General features: G+C 38.2%; 1 protein-coding gene across 1 annotated transcript in view; it reads right to left on the reverse strand.

The window, feature by feature from the left end:
- PDS5B (PDS5 cohesin associated factor B) overlaps positions 1 to 17,741 on the reverse strand; it is a 67,232-nt gene that overhangs the window by 28,064 nt on the left and 21,427 nt on the right. The window contains exons 4-13 of the mRNA XM_081197858.1: positions 13,800 to 13,886; positions 13,514 to 13,611; positions 11,826 to 11,952; positions 9,265 to 9,345; positions 7,979 to 8,119; positions 5,854 to 5,969; positions 4,632 to 4,726; positions 3,735 to 3,880; positions 1,908 to 2,059; positions 830 to 943 (exon numbers count right to left, since the gene is read on the reverse strand). Of these exons, the coding sequence (XP_081053984.1) occupies positions 830 to 943; positions 1,908 to 2,059; positions 3,735 to 3,880; positions 4,632 to 4,726; positions 5,854 to 5,969; positions 7,979 to 8,119; positions 9,265 to 9,345; positions 11,826 to 11,952; positions 13,514 to 13,611; positions 13,800 to 13,886 (1,157 nt within the window). The remainder of the gene's footprint in view (positions 1 to 829; positions 944 to 1,907; positions 2,060 to 3,734; positions 3,881 to 4,631; positions 4,727 to 5,853; positions 5,970 to 7,978; positions 8,120 to 9,264; positions 9,346 to 11,825; positions 11,953 to 13,513; positions 13,612 to 13,799; positions 13,887 to 17,741) is intronic.

Genomic DNA, 17,741 nt, shown 5'->3' on the forward strand with positions numbered 1-17,741 from the left:
TAAAAGCAAGATACCAGCTAGGGAGGCAGTTTGAAGTTTGGACATGTGATTTTCTTCCTTCCTATTTTACCCTAACAACAACCCTGTGAGGTAGGTTAGGCTGTGAGAGACTGGGACAAGCCAAGTGAGTTTCTTGCTAAGAAGGGATTTGAAACCTGGTCTCCCAGGTCCTAATCCAACACTTTAACCACTATACCACACTAGTTCTCGTGTTAGAGATCATTGGAAAGGGACTGAAAATAAAACTGCCAATATCAGTGCCATTATACAAATGTATCTGTGTTTATACACAAATTCTGATACAGAGAAGCAGCTAAAACTTTGCACATAGTGCTAGTTCGGATTATCCTATAATTTCTATCACTATTGTTTTCTAAGCGAATTGTACCCAAAGATGCTAATACCTATTAGACAATAATTAATGACACCCATCATGAAATAGTGGGTATGTGGGGCAGACTAGAACCAAATTCATTTTAGCCTTGCCAATTTGTCTCCAAATATAGAACGAAATAAACCAGTTTCAACTCTGTTCCACCCATAATATATTTGCAATATACTTTGAGGAAGCACTAAACAGCCTGAGAAAACTGTAATTCACAATCAAAGTAAATGGTCAAAAAATATGAAAAATGTAGCAAGGTCTCTTTCCCATTTTCTCTTCTTTCATGTTCAAGGATGAATTTTGATAGAAATCTTAACCTACTAATACTGAGCACAGTCTGTATCCAGATATTATCCAAGCAAAAATTCTGTCACACTAAGATTATTAGCTATATTAGCATTGCAAACATCATTATTAGTTCCAAATTTGTCATGTAAAACGTACTTAACAGCATTTGAATCCAGAGTGGCGTAAAGGTAGTATAAACATTTCATTCTTTCATTTGTTTCCAAATTGTGAGGGACCATATACTGAGCAAAGATGCGTTCCACCAGCAGTCTAAAGAGAGATAGTCAATAATAAGCCTATGTTATATGAAACAAGACTGAAGTTACTAAAGCAAATTTCTCAATTTCCACTATGATTAAGTGCACATAAAAACTAAATCAATACCAAACTGATTTAAGTAAGTCAAATTTAACAAATAAAATTAGTAATGAAATGGTACAAACAGAATGCTACTTATTTAAAATATTTATAAGATCTATAGAAATACACAATGGTTTGGTTCAGATGTAAATAGAAACTATTGTTTTTGCCAGGTGAACAAGCTTCTAGAAGATTTGAGGCTTACTCCCAGATAATTGTTTATAAGATTGCAGTCCTAGTCTGTCATGCTCTGCTCTCCCTTCTCCTTTTTGAAGTACCATATGTGTTTATCAAAAGCTATTTTTTTTAAACCAATCACAGTTCCCCATGATGCCTGAACTGGAAAAACTGTGCCTTACTTAAACTGTGTTGAGAACAAACCAGGTTAAAACCATGATTTCAGATCCTATCTTGCTCCCACTAATCACATTATGAAACATAAGACCTCAACTTCAGAAAAAAGGGCACAGCAAGATTTGTTTTAAAATGGTGTCTTTCAATATCCTCCTCAGAGGAGCCTGCAAGAAGTCTCTAGGCTTAAGCAAGTTAATTCACATAGCTGGAAATCATGGTTTTCCATATAAGAACCCTATGGCTTAGTTTAGATATAAATTTCATTTGATCAAACTATGTAGGCCAAGTATGAATATCACACCTATTTCTATGAATGCAAAAGAGTTATGGCCAGAGAATTCAGTACACTTAACATTCCAAGTTCCAAAAGCAGTGCAGACTTTGGAATTGCTGTTTGAATGCCCTCCTAGACTCAATGAGCTGTGTTCTTTTCTGACTTTATTGCTATTGGTCAGCAGGCATACTCACACAAGGCAAAAGGATGAATACTTCTTAATCGTATATATTCAGGTTAACCTACCGATCATCAATACTGTTTTGATAATATATATGCAGCAGCTTGTCCTTTATCCAGGCAATTTGTTTTGAAGCTTCTTTTCCAGCTTCTGACTGCAAGGAGTACTTCTTGTATATCTGTGCAAGTCCCATCATTGCTTCTTTTCTCACTCTCCACTAAAACAACAACATATCTCAAACATCAAAATATGCCTTTGTTTCTAAATATATTTTCATACACGTTTCAAAATTCTGGACTGTTGCAATGTGCTTTATGTGTTGCTGCCCTTGAAAACAATCTGGAAGCTATAATTGCTAGGTCCTTCTCTGTGGTGGCACCCTGACTTTGGAATGTCTTCCTCCAAAAAGTGCATCTGATGCAAACTCTATTGTTATTCTGGTGCCAGCTACAACCCATGTGTTTGCCCCCAGGCCTTTATGAGTGGTTAGGTGCTGCTTCAATGACTTTGTAATGATTATGCTGATTTATTCATTCTTGCTGTTAACTGTTTTATTGGCTTCATTGGATATTCACTTCTACTATTGAGTGTTTTAATATTGTTGCTACCTGCCCTGGGTTTGAAATGAAGGGTGCTATACATTTTTACACAACGCTGGCAGTATACTTATCAAAAGGGGGGAGTTTGCTACAGTAAGGCAACAAATTAACACAAGGAAAGAAACAGTATTCAACCAGATTTTTCCCCAGCTCTGTGTGTGTGTGTGTGTGTGTGTGTGTGTGTGTGTGTATATGTATATATATAAATATGCAGGTTTTGGTGTCTTCGGGTGTCTTCCCGTGTAAGAGTTGGGGTGTCTAGGCGACGTTTCGACGAGGTCTCACTCGTCATCTTCAGGCTGGTGCTTTCGGCTTCTTGTTACTAGAACAGAGCGGGATCTCAGTGTTTGAGTTCCTATAAATACTGTTGAGGGGGTGTGGTGTATAGCCTCCAACGTTCTGGGCAGAGAGGGAGTTCCCAGGTTAGTGTGCCTTTTCTTCTTTTGTTCCTTAATTACTTGAGGGATATCTTGAGTGATATCCCTCTCTGCCCAGAACGTTGGAGGCTATACACCACACCCCCTCAACAGTATTTATAGGAACTCAAACACTGAGATCCCGCTCTGTTCTAGTAACAAGAAGCCGAAAGCACCAGCCTGAAGATGACGAGTGAGACCTCGTCGAAACGTCGCCTAGACACCCCAACTCTTACACGGGAAGACACCCGAAGACACCAAAACCTGCATTCCTGTACCCGTGAAAATCTACGAAAGCATATATATAAATATATATATATATACCAACAGCCAAAAATAATAATACACAGTTCAATAAAGCTTGTTCCCTATACTTTTGCTCTTCATGCACTAAGATTAAGTAAGTAGCTACATTGCTTTTTTGTAAGATGTGCTACAGACCTAATCTGACATTTGAACAAATTATAAATTCAACTAATCCACTAAACCTAATAATAATAATAATCATCATACATTGGGTTGTTTAAAGTACTATGGCTAAGGCAGAACAAAATAATTACAAAGACTTCTTTACACATTACAAAATCCTGAAGGCACTTCTGTGTGGATCATAAAATGGAATCAGTTGCACACAAAACTTTCACTGTATTCACAACAAGTTCACTGTTTTTTTACTCTCATGTTTATACAATCTCATAATTTAGGAAATGCAAAAATATGTGCTGGTAAAGCAGATAATCACAGTATGCAAATATGCAATTAGTCAATTCTTGCGAGAAATCTTAATGGAAAGGAATTTTTAACATGCTTGAATTAGTTGCCTACTCTTGGACTAACAATGACTCCAAGTAATTGACCTACATATACAATGACTTACCCGTTTGTCAAGTGTTCGCTCTCTCACAAAGTTAAGAAGATGATCATTGACGAGCAAAAGATCTTTCTTAGCAGCAGTAACTATTGATACAATAACATCATGCCTGATAGCTTCTTCAGGGTCATGAGACCTCACTTTAAGGTATTCTGTACAAAAAAAGACACCCTAATTAATATATCGAGTATCCTAAACCGACGTAGACTGATGCTGACACACTAGTCCCGAGAATGAAGGGCAAAAGCTTGCATAATGGGAGACACTACAACTACAATTTAATATTTTCCTCTTAATAAACTCGCTGTCCGTTATTATCTGATAAGTTGTGAACAAAAGACTTTAATTCATGAAAATAGCTAATTTAATCACTATGGTGTTATATTTGCTTGTCCACTAACAGTTGAAGAATAAGATGCTGGCTACCGGACTTATCAGAAGCATTTAATTGTTTTTAAAGGCTTTTATTTTAATGGTATTATTTTATCACAGCTGTGTTTGCTGCCCTGGGCTCATTTGGAAGGGTGGGATGTTAATTTAATAAATAAGTTCTTCATGGGAAGGCTGCTTTAGACTAGTTATCTTCAACTTTTTCAGACCCAGAACCTACTTTTGACCCAAACATGAATTTGGGGACCCATTTCTTAATCTTTTACTATATATTTGTATAGTGGTAGTTTCCCTGCTGTGACCAACTAGTGCCTTAGAAAAATATATCTGTATTAGTCAGATTAGGCCACAGGTGAGTGTGAAGGCTTGCTTCCCTACCAGGAGTAAATATAAAAAACCAGGCGCTTTGTAAAACCAGGCGCACTATAAAAACAGTGCTGTTATTTTGCTACTACTAAAAACAGAATAAATGCTAAGAGTTCCTCTTCTTTTGCAAACTCAATTTACTGATACCTGTTAAATCTTTTGCTAGATCTGGATGGTTCATAAGGCAGTGGCTAGCAAATTTCACACATTCAAGGCGGATAGGTACATGGATATCATTAAACCTGTTTAAAAAACAAAAAAACCACAGTATGTTAGCCCTCATTTCAATTTTCATCAAAATGCCATACCTATTGCTTCAAAGAATCAAAAGATAAACAGTCTGGTAAACATGATGGATTAGATCCAGATATTTGCAAGCAGAAGGAATTCTACAGGTATTATGTAAACTGTTATAACAAAGACTTAGAAGAATACTCTGAAAAGATATCTCACGGTGCTGTGCAAGAGCCTGGAAACACAACAGCTGATTCCAGCTTTGGCAAGTCTGGATCCAACCCAATATTAATAAAGTTATAATGGCAACGAAGCTCCTCTGTTCAACTTTCTAATGTCATACAATCTGACATCCAAAGCTTCACTTGCTTATGGCATTACTAAGGTATTCACTGTTCAATAGAATGCACTATGTTCCATCTAGCTTAGTACTGTCTACACTAACTGGCAGCAGCTTGCCAGGGTTTTAAGCAACAGTCTTTTCCTGCCCTACCTAGAGATGCCAAGATTGAACTTGGAACCTTCTGCCTGCAATGCGAGTGGCTCTGCCACTGGGCTACAATTCTCCCCCCTTAACCTGCTACCCAACTTGTGCCTGATAAATCAGGCTTGGCCATTTACATCCAAACAGATACTTAAAAATGTAATACTACAGCCTATTTCTCATTTTAACCAAAGGACAAATGGAAGATATACTCTTTAAGCATGCATCTCTTTCATGCAAATGTTTATTAATATATGCATTTGTCACCTAATTAAAAGTCTAAAGCCTTGTTTTTGTTACTGTTCCTTGGAAAGCTCCACAACTGTTGAATATTAATCAAATCCAATATAAACATAGAATTTATTATTACAGTGTTGTGGTGTTGGCAAGAGTCAGATTAATCTACGTTAGCAGAAAGAAGTTAATGGCAGTAAACTAAGTAAGACGGTTCATAATTGTAAGGTTTGTGGAACCACAGATGAAGATCTAGCTTTATTTATGTCAATTTCAGAGGATACAGAACAAAGAATTCATATGTATCTATAGCTCATATTAGACATAAAAGAATGTCTAAAATGCTGCAAAATAACAAAATGTTACATTAAATTTCAGTATTTAATCCCCAAGGTAAAGGAACTAAACAATTTATACCTCCCCAGATAGCACTGCCAAAGTGGTTTGTTTTGAGATGCCAACTCTGAATCCTTTGCCCCAAACATTTTTGCTAGTAATTTTACAACCTGCAGGCGTTCTTCATTGTCATTGCTCTGGAAAATAAAATAAATGTCAATATAAATATATAATGCATACACAGAGAAAGAGACAGACAAGACAGACACTGTAAAAACAGGTTCTCAAACAAACCAATTTTTTTTTAAAAAAAACATACACATCTATCAATCTAAAATTTAAAATGGTAGCAAGTAATAGCTGTGGAAATGAACCAACAAGCAACAAAGTCAGTTTATAAGGGAAGTAATTAAACTTGTCCAGCCATATGACTCTGATAAACAATTTACGAATACCATTTGAGGACCAAGGTATCACTCACTTATTATACTTCTCATATGTGCTTAACTTAAACCCAGTCCCATGCAAGTTTACTCAGAAGCAGGTCCATTATGTTCAGTGGAGCTTGCTCCTTGTTACGTATACCTAGCATGTATTAGAAGGCTACAGTTCTAAGTAGGAGTAATAATAATAATAATAATAATAATAATAATAATAATAATAATAATAATAATTTATTATTTATACCCCGCCCATCTGGCTGGGTTTCCCCAGCCACTCTGGGCGGCTTCCAATAAAACACTAAAATACAATAACCTTTTAAACATTAAAAGCTTCCCTAAACAGGGCTGCCTTCAGATGTCTTCTAAAAGTTTGTTAGTTGTTTTTCTCTTTGCCATCTGGTGGGAGGGCGTTCCACAGGGCAGGTGCCACTACCGAGAAGGCCCTCTGCCTGGTTCCCTATAACTTGGCTTCTCGCAGCGAGGGAACCCCCAGAAGGCCCTCGGCGCTGGACCTCAGTGTCCAGGAAGAACGATGGGGGTGGAGATGCTCCTTCAGGTATACTGGGCCGAGGCCGTTTAGTCCTACTTTTGCTTAGGTATAGTTAATAAAATTAGTTGTGCATACACTGCGTGCTTGTGCATCTGCTTCACTCCTCCCTACCTCCAGCAGGGAAACAGTCCACAGGGTGGTTGGTTTAGCTTTATATTCGAACATGTGCCCCTGGTTTATTTCTCCCAAGCAAACCACAACTGGGAAGTTTATAATATGGTCTGGAGAAAAACAAACCCTGAGCGCTGGCTCAGATATATCATAAGACAATTGCTCTGTGGTTTGTCTCCCTGCTGGAGGCAGGGAGTATCAAAGTAGAAGAGCTCCAAGTTACATGGCACAGTCTGCACTACTTTCCCATAGTTTACGGCTCAGCATTGCGTCCAAACGCTGTCATAGACACTAACATAGAGATGGATGCTATTGCATGCTCTTTCCCCGCTCCTTTTCAGCCTGCAGGGCCAATGCTAAGAGGTATGGCAAAAGTGGCATTAGCTGAAGTTAAGACTGCATATACACCAGATTTCTGTTTCATTTCCTTTTCCCCCTCTTCATTCCAGCTGCTCATGTATATCTCAGTATACTCCAGCGCTGCTCCTCTGCTTTCATTCCACATATTCAGAGGGCAACAAAGAAATTATTTACGACCATGTGCTCCTGTGTTCTTTGCAAGCAGATATACGGAGCCTTGAGGGAAATATTAATTCACCAGCTTGCCAACTGAAACAGCATCTGGACACAGTTACAGCTTTGCGTATAGGTAGTGGACCTTGAATGCTGCAGGGCAGAGGTGAGGAGCCTTTTCCAGCCTGGCCCCCTTCAAGTCATGTGGTGCAATGGGTCAGTGCAACTGGCTGTTAACCAGAAGGTTGGCGGTTCTAGCCCACCCAGGGACAGCTGTGGGCAGGATTATTGCACTCCAGTGGACTAAATGATCCTTGTGGGTTCCTTGCAATTCTATAATTCTATGTTTTCAGGGGCCACAGACCGGTGAGGAACATGGCCTGGAAGAGGATGTGGCCTGAGGAGAACCCCAAGGGCTAGATAAAGAGAATTGCTACAGGGAAACTAAAAGGCGCTCATAAGGAATTGACGCACCAATGTTCACTGAGGTGCAATGAACATGCTGTATGAAAAGTTGTGTGATGGTTGCCCCAAACCAGAAACAACCTCCCAAAGGATCCAGATTTGATACAACTGATATAACACTTACCTTTAGTTTAAATTCAAGCTGTGGCAAAACTGATAGTAAAAGATGACTATCAATATTGTATAGCTCCAGAATTAAGTCAAAAACATGCTCCGAGAGATCACTGATAGACGTTTTCCCTAACATAAGCACTTGATTAAAGAACTGTAAGACAAAGCAAGATGTATCAACAGCAGAAGAAGTTTCTCAGCCTCTCTCAACAATCTATCCCAAGCTGTTCTGGGAAAACACCACAAAGGGCTATCAAAATGCCCAGAGGACAAACATGTGACCCCCAAACTCCAGAGTAACTACCTTCTCACAGTTGAAGTATTTGGAAGCCCATCTTAAGAACAAACTGCTATTTTTAACTTCAGCTTAGCTCTTCATATTTCTAAAAGTACACCATTTGAAAGCTAACAAGTACTTTAAGAAGGCCCACTAACCTAGCATTCTACCCAAATGCCTGCTATCTTAGATTTCTGTAACTCAGCTAGTTAACTGCAGGAAACAATAACATAGTAACCCTACGTAGGAGACTTACTCTAGTTTCAACTGGATTTACTTGCTTAAGCTCATAGTCTAAATTTAAGAGTGCCCTTTCAATGAGCTTTCAAACGTAGGAGAAATCGTATTTATTTATTATTACATTTATATCCCGCCTTTCGTCCCAAAGTATTCAATTTTTGTACAATTTGTTTTAAAATGTACGTGCAACGGAAACCACATTTATGCAGAATAAAGGATAACAATTATTGGACACAGCTGAAAATAAAACATTTCACAATCTACATTAATAATTCTCCGGCGGAACACTGCTGTGCCTAGAGCACTGCTATAACAGTCTTTTTCATTTCTGGCAGAGAGACTGTCTTTTTCTTGTACTGAAACAACACCACAAGCTATCGGGAAGTTTCAGAACTCAAATGAAAGCACTGCTCTTAACCTTTAAAGCCCTAAACAGCTTTGGACCCAAATTATTTGTTGGATTGCCATATCAATCCACCCATTGACCAAGAATGCCATCTAAGGCCTCTCTCGAGATCCCTGCACCATCTGAAGTGTGATAGGCAGCAGCTGGAGAAAGAGAGAGTGCACTTTTCCTGTGGTGTTCCATGTGGAATACCTTCCCCGAGAAGGCCTGCCTAGAGACCATGTTACTATTATTTTGGTGTCATATAGAAACAGTTTAGCTTTCCAAGGGTTCTAAACAAGGGTTCTGACTCTATGGATATGCATGTACTTAGTCATCATCAAATTACACATTTTATTCAGTTTCATCTGCACAGTCACTTTAAATCCTCACTTACATTAGTAATGTATGGCTCAATAGCTTGGGCCGTCCTCTTCAGTAAAGCCTTTGCCAAGTCATATGCTTGTTTGTTTAAGTTCTGAAAGGTATATTTCAGACAGGAAACGCTGTAAAAGTGTGCTTTAAATGTATGCTCAGATACAAATAAGTGAATTCACGTAACTGGCTTTTTGCAAATCTTCACAAACAAGATGGACAAATGCTGATTTTAAAAAAGGATACTACAAGCATTGCACACAAAAACCCCCACTATGATTACAATATATAGAAACAACTATAGAGTTGGTCAAGGCAGTGTCAAACTTTCAAAGCTCAGAAAAAGGCTACTATGCAGGTTGCAATCCTCTATGTGCTTTGTTGTTGTTGTTTAGTCGTGCCCGACTCTTCGTGACCTCATGGACCAGAGCATGCCAGGTACTCCTGTCTTCCACTGCCTCCCGCAGTTTGGTCAAACTCATGTTGGTAGCTTCGAGATCACTGTGCTTATCTGGGTTAAGTCCCATTGAACTCTGGGACTTACTTCTGTGTATGCTGTCGGCCATAAATCCTGGTTTCTGCTATCTTCCATCTCTCAATCTAACAGTTTTCCTTGGTTTAGTTATTTTTCAGACCAATAATCTACATTTTAACATTACAACTGACAAACTTAAGTTATGTATTACTATTTATTGTTTTATGCTTCCTAGCAAATCACCAGAACTGCTAGGACTCCGGAGATTATACAGTATAAATCACTAGGATCACTTATAAGGCCCAGACGAGTGATTCTGTACTCATATTCTATGCTGTCCAGCTACCTGTTCTTCTGAAATGTGTTCAGTTCTCCAATTTATGTCTAGTTATTTAACAGCACCAACATTACTTATCTGTCCCACTGAGAAATACTATTTTGCTCACTACCAACTCTTGCTTTGCTGTACTGTTTTTAATATTCGGATGGGAGCCACCCAGAGTTGCTGGGGAAACCCAGCCAGATGGGCAGGGTATTATTATTATTATTATTATTATTATTATTATTATTATTATTATTATTATTATTATTAAGTTCAGGACACTTACAGCAAAGTCTAATGCAACTTTACTCAGAAGTAAATTCAATTTTGTTCAGCTGAACTTGTGTATAAATAAAATCACATACAACTGTAGCCTTAGCCTTTGAAGTAATTGTTTTTGTATAGTATCCTTGCATGTATACAGAAAGAGCCTAACAAAAATCTGTCTTGCCTCTAAGCAAGTGTAATTCTGCAGTGTATGTGGGCTGCACGTCCAAAGGTTTGGGATTATGTTTCAAGGTTGTATAAAAGCTTTATTTAGTTGCAAATGAATATTTAGTTGTTATAGCAACCAGTTAACACACATCCTTGTTCACAAAACATGCAAAAATGAAAATCAGAAACTCAATTTAAATTGCTTTTTTCCCCTTGATGGTATTAAATTATTTAACTCAATTAACCCTGTGAAAAACGGAGTCAGGTTAAATTCAGTTATAAAATACTGTTGAACAATAGCTAGATCAATTTCATTTCAAGATCAATTAATAATGACTAACTGAAAAGTGTACCATGTGACTCCTAAGATGTAATGCTTTCAAATAAAAATTATAAGCCAGTTGATACTCTTGTGTTTTCCAGATATTAATAGTTCTTTGCATCCAGAAATCTGAAACAGCTAATTACACTTCCGAAAACTGGGAAAACCAACAAGAAATAATCTACATGTAGCCAAGGCAACTTTTCAACAGTCCTCCAAATATGGTGCCTCAAATAACAAAATGGCAAATACACACAGTCTTTATACTCTTGACCAAGCAATGAAGTATTGATAGGATTAACCACAAAAAGATAGAAACATGAGCTTTCCCTGTGCTATCTAACGTTGGGAAAATAGCTTTCCTTCCCAAACATAATTGTTCTTTCCCAAATCAGCTTCAGGAAGAGAACAAATATTTGGCTGAGACACAGCTAGTTAGAACAACGGAGACATAGAGAAATACTGTGATTTGCACCCTTATGTTCCAAGACTGCAAGACACCTCAAGTAATTGAATATGAACATTTATATTAACATGATTTAGTTAATGTTAGCCTTACAAATTATTATTCTGAAGGGTCATCCATCTGCCTACTTAGCCTAGTTGCACACAGCTTTTCTGCCTGCACTCCTCTATCCCAATAAGCGCCACGACAGGGAGCACAGCTCTGCTTGCCCCTCTTTCTAGAATGGAAGAGTTACTAACAATGCCATTTGAGGACAGAAGAGGAAAACACACACGTGAATGGTGTTTGCCCAGTGCTATCTGCCATTAAACTCAAGCAACGCTGAGCTGAAACAAATGCAGTTCTCCAACTTCTCACAAAAAAAGAGTTGATCTCTGTCTAAGAAGTGGGAACAAGGGACGGAGATCTTGGCCAACTTTATCGCTTCAGTTTGGCAGTCTAACCCTGGTTACAGAGCCACGAATAAAAGGTAGCTGTACTATATACTTTGCCACATACATGCCTGTTGATGCTAAATAAAAGTAACGGAAGCACCAGGAAATTAGGGAAATGTTACTGCTTACCTTATGTGCAGGCACCAGGTTAACTAACACTGTATCCAAAAGCTCCTGAGACACTGTATCACCTTCACAAATTATAGAGCTCATCAAATCCACCATATGCATATGAACCTTTTGATTATGACCATTGCTGAAATCAAGAGGAACAGATTTTCAGCTCATTAGCACAAAATAATTCACTATGGTTCAGCCATAAGATAAATAAGTAAAATAAACTATTATTACATTTCCTTCAAGGAGTTCCCCTCGTTCTATCCTCACAAGAAGCTGAGAGATAGGTGACTGGCCCAAGGTCGCCCAGTGAAATTAACGGCTGAGGGGGGCATTTGAACCCTGGTATCCCAAGTCCTATTCTGCTTACTAGACAAAATCATTGAATTAAAAGTCACACATATTTTCACACTTTTTTTTTTAAATTTGGAGGAATGTGGCCAAGTCCATTTATCACTGTCATTCTCTGATGTAAAATTAGTGACAATGTTGTAATTTTTGTTTTTCACAACTCTAGCATCAAACAGAAGGCTCAGCGGAGGTGAAGTTAATACATTACACTACTAAACTATGACTAGAAATGTCCAGATCTGGGGATCTATCTTGGTTGATATTTAGTATGGTGTTTCTGCAACTGTTCATGACCATAAAGATATAATCTATGAGTTGTCATTAAGAGTTCTGCGCATGGGCCCCCTGTGTGTACACAGAGACTATAAACTCATTTAAAATCATTTTTTAAAGTGCAATCTTATATATGCCTACTCAGAAGTAAGCGCCACTGAGTAGAATGGGACTTACACCAAAGCATGGATGGGGAACAAACTGGTAGCCATTGCAATTGTCTTAGCATCAATGTTATATGTTCAGATCATCCTGGCCCAGTAACCAATCTAGCTGCTGTAGTCTACACCAGCTACAGTTTCCAAACTGTCTTCAAAGGCAGCCCAACATATAATGCACTGCAGAAGTCTAAATTATCAAGTTACGGGAGAATAGACAACAGAAGTTAGGCTGCCCTGTTCAGAGAACTAACAGGAGGACACACTCCTTGCCTCTCTCCTGGCAAATGCCATCATACAGAGCAACTAAGGTAGTTTCTGTACAAATATTGGGTCAAAACCCAGACTGAAATGGATCTAGAAAATGAGTTTCAGCCAATAGAACCTGGATCTGGCCCATGACCACCTGCTTGAAGACCTTGCCCACGAAGGGGAGATTAGAATGTACTTCACGCCTTCCCTTTTTAATTCAGCCCTGTGGATTTGTCTGCCCCTAACATCATATGATGTCAGGTGGATGTGGTTTGAGTCAAACCATACTGCTGGCCAAATGGGGACATCTGGCAAGTCAGAGCTTCCCTACCACTAGTGTACAGGATTGCAACCTTAGTCAATTACTTTAATGAACAATGCATCTGTGGCTTGGAAAATTCAGGGTGTTTTAAGTGGCCTGGGCACTTGTAAGTCTGGTACTGATCCCTAACAATTTGAAATACAGGCAACCCCCAATTTGTGCATGGGTTGCGTTCTGGGTCATTGTGTGCTCCATCCCATTTTCCAGCCACTTCCAGGTTGCTGTGATGTGCGTGTGCAAGGTCATGCACATATTGAAATTGGCCGTAAATTGGCCGTTGCCTGTACTATTTTAATCCCAACCTTTCCATGAATAAATTTGTTGTTAAAGATATATATACTTACTTGATTACAGAAAACAATGTTCTGTACAATTGTGTGAAAATTTCATTGCTATCTTCGAGTTCAAAGCATATGTTGTAAGATTTAACCCACGCAATGTTCTATATAGGAAAAGAAGACAGTTAATGTATCTGGAACAGCAACCCAACAAAAAGATAAAAGGTAAGTCCTGTGGTGTCTACTAGCATGATTTTGTATCTCCACCCATTGATATTTTTAAAAAGTGAACATTTTGCCTGTTTTAAAGCAACTGTGGATAGCTTATAAATAGAAAATAATTTACACTTGCCTCAAGCAAATAAAAATATCTATTGAACTGTGGACTTTTTGTATCTTCTAATCCTTTCAATTGTCTTGTTATGAACATAAATATATCCTGCAAAGGAAAGAACAGGTATTTATTTCACACACATAACAAATATATACCAGTTGCATAAGCATTCACTTCAACTGAAAAATCATTTCTCTATGAACTAGAATTCGTAACATATTTTAACTAACCTCTTATTCTCACAATCAAAGTCTGAAGCACATAAAAAGACAGAAAATATTAGGAACATCAATCAGGATTTTGCAGCACTTGTTTTCACTATAATTTTATTCTGAATCAGGTTTTGAGCTTTCAGTCTATTACAGTGAATAATGACAGAATGAAATCCTGGCAATAATTATTATCATTATTAATTATTAAATTTGTGGGAGAGTGTCCTATAGTTTAACTATGCACTGCATGGCATGAAGAAGTATTTTCAGCAATTTCAGCAGCAACAAGAGATGCAGTGGGGAATCATGGGAACAGCTCCTCAATCTTTCCATGACTGTTCAATTCACACACATTGTCTGACCACCCTAAGCCTTTTCCAAGGCAAGCCAGAACGGATTATGAGTATAAAAACTCATTTGCGTTTACCAACCTGCAGAAAGCAAAATAAACGAATTTTCACAACTCTCCATACGGAGTGCACACAAGTCTTGAAAAGGGCTGCTGGAAGCAAGATTTCCTAGATACAGCCACCAGGGGGCTTTCCTTCTGACACTAAACTTGTGTGCATACCAGCCCCCATACAGTGTGTGAGCCATTCAAGAGGACAAACCAAGTGTGAGGGAACTGTCACCTAAGAAGTTTTTAAAAAAGGCACGCCGAGCAGTAACCTAGGGAAGAGTAACAACTGATAACGAGAATATACAGATGGAGACACGAGGAATCAAAAGAGCTGTCAAATCTGCAGACACATGAGTCAGAAGCGTAAGGCACAGTGGAGGAGCAGGTTTCAGAGCTTGGCATTTCAGCATCGCCTCAAATAAATCCAAACAATGAGGTGGAATATATGCTCAAAATAATTTTGTCTTCTCTACTAGAAGGTCTGGGTGTCCAAAAGGATGGCACAACACCACGTCTCCCAAAACGCTTCCCGGTTTTAGCTCTATGTCTCGCATGCTAGAGTCAATGTGGCAACTGGGTCATTGAGAGCACTGCCATTTGAGAGGTTTTGCTGAAGAAAACTCTGCTCCTTGAAAAGTTCACACGTATTCTATTGGCAAAGTGAAAGTTAATTGGACAGGGTTCTTGTCCTCTCTTCTTTCGCCTGTTTGAAATGCCTTTTCCCAAGTAATTTGTCTGGCTAAAATCAAAGTACTGTAACATCAGCACTGACAGACATGCATTTGAAAAGCTAGGTTTATGAAATATAGTGTTGTTGGGAAGAAACATTTCAAAATAATTTGTCTGGGAATCAAGACTGTTGACACTGACAATGTTAAAAAAGCACTTTCGAAAAGCTGTGCTTGTGAAATACATCGTTGCGATGAAGGGAGTAAATGTGAACAATCTAGTAAAAGAGGACTGCAAAGCTAGACGTCATTTCTTTTAACTTTTGACTTATAAAAAGTAATACTGAACACTTTCAAAACACACTACATAAAGGTTAACCAAGTTGTCATTTCAAGTGGAAATGAATGTACTTGGCAATTTAACATAACAATACTATTGCCTAAAAGAATGTACCAATCTAAATTTCAACAGAGAGGGTGAAAACATGGAAAGAATATGAGGGAAGCAACAAGGAAAGACTATGAATAAAAGTGTAGTTAGGCTTCAGTTCACAATCAATTAGCCAACCTGAGTTAATATGGTACAAATCCACTTACTTCAAACTGGTCTTCTATAGTCAAAGTGAGTTCTCTGAACTAACTGAGACATAGATCGTGGCTTCAGAAATTTCAGTGTTGACAACACGGTAAAGAGAACTACACCTAGCAGTTTTCTATCCAAACCGTGTAGCTTCATTCCAATATAACTGTAAACTTTTTAAATATAGTTTACTGGGGTTTGTACATCTGAATCAGATACAGCTCACTAACTGTGGGCCAACAAACTACAACCTTAAACTATGGCTTGTCAGTCTCAGACTGTGCTAACTGTATATTATCATTATCTTTACATTTATCTTTTATTAACTTGCTATCCTAGTTTGTTGCTGCCCAGCTGCTGACCCGAGATGCAAACAAAGAGAAGCTAAAAAATGAAACTCCTCACACAGCTAAGGGACTCTCATTGGTGCTTTCTTAGACCTTGCACTGTGTCCTCTCTCTGCATGCTAGAAGACTCCTCTTCTTTTCTTTTACAATTTAGTACACCATCCAACCTACAGCTGTATACACATGGCCTCGCTAAACTTTTCTCCTATATGTGGGTGGAGAAATGGGGAGGGGGAGGCATTTCACTGACTTTCCCCAAAGAGAGTAGAAATTATCCAGTAGCATCTTAGGGCTGAGGCTCACTGTTAGAAGCAGTTACAGATAGGTAGCCGTGTTGGTCTGCCATAGTCAAAATAAAAAATAAAAATAAAATTAAAATAAAATAAAAATTCCTTCCAGTAGCACCTTCAAGACCAACTAAGTTAGTTCTTGGTATGAGCTTTCGTGTGCATGCAGTGTATCTGAAGAAGTGTGCATGCACACGAAAGCTCATACCAAGAACTAACTTAGTTGGTCTTTAAGGTGCTACTGGAAGGATTTTTTTTTGTTAGAAGCAGCACTGTGCCAACCCTTTACCAGTACCACAAAGCAGAAACCACATCTGGAACTGTAAAGTGGATTAGTTCCCCCCCCCCAACAGATCAGTATTACATCCAGAGCCATGTAGTCCTTTTTTCAATTCTCTCCAAAACACCTGTATGTGAAAATATAACAGCTAGCTTTTCACATGCAGTAGGATGTGGGAATTGTTGGGTTATTCAAGCAAACTAATTGATCAATCTACCCCACAGCAATTAAATTGCCAGATTATTGTTCTAGAGAACAAGAAATCTACAGTCAGACTGGGTGAAAAGAAAATAGGGTTGTTGTTTTTAAGACACTTTTCTGGAAACAGTGTTTCCCACACTTGGGACTCCAGCTGTTTTTGGATTGCAGCTCCCATCATCCCTAGCTAACAGGACCAAGTTTGGGAAACAATGATATAGAACAAGGCAACTTCAAAAAATCAATTTGTCCATAGTAAGGAGCATAAGGAACTCTAGACTGAGTTCAGACTCAAACTATGTATTAATAGAAAATAAAATTCACAAATTTCTCTTTACTGTATTTCTGCCCAACCCAGGAAACCACTTAATTCTAGGAGAACCATTTTCTTTAAAAACCACTGTTCTGAGAATTGTACAAACACAGAAAGATAATCAGCATGATTTATTCTGCATCTTTAAAATGGATTACAATTAGGGTTGCATGCCAATTAAAATTTAAATCCATTACTCATGTGTGTTTTAGTTGATTAATCTGTTAGCTAAATCTGCATACATTTGCATATGGGTAAAAGCAATATTTCGGAAGAAAGAGGTGTATTCACTTGTTTTTACAGGATGCACACATTCATTGTGCCAGGTATCATCATTCCCATGTGTTAAAGAAAGGGGGGATGTGTCTTTCAAGATAGTCCTTGCCTTTTGCAGTTTAAGTACTTGTATTAAAATATTTTTCTAAAAAAAATCTTCTGTCCAATTAATCATGCGCACATTTTCATCTGATTGAAAGGATTTAAAAAACAACAACACACTTACAGCCCTAATTAAAATGAATGTCACATATAATGGTTTTAGAATCAATAAAAGCAGCAATAAACCACTCAGAAGCGTTGAAATGGAGGACAGAATAGCTGAAAAAGACAAGGACTTTATTATGGACAATAGCAGCCAGACCCTTGTAAGGAACTGAGCTGAAAAACTAGAGTCCA

This window comes from Podarcis bocagei, assembly GCF_964188305.1.
Source record: "Podarcis bocagei genome assembly, chromosome: 6".
Classification (NCBI taxonomy): domain Eukaryota; kingdom Metazoa; phylum Chordata; class Lepidosauria; order Squamata; family Lacertidae; genus Podarcis; species Podarcis bocagei.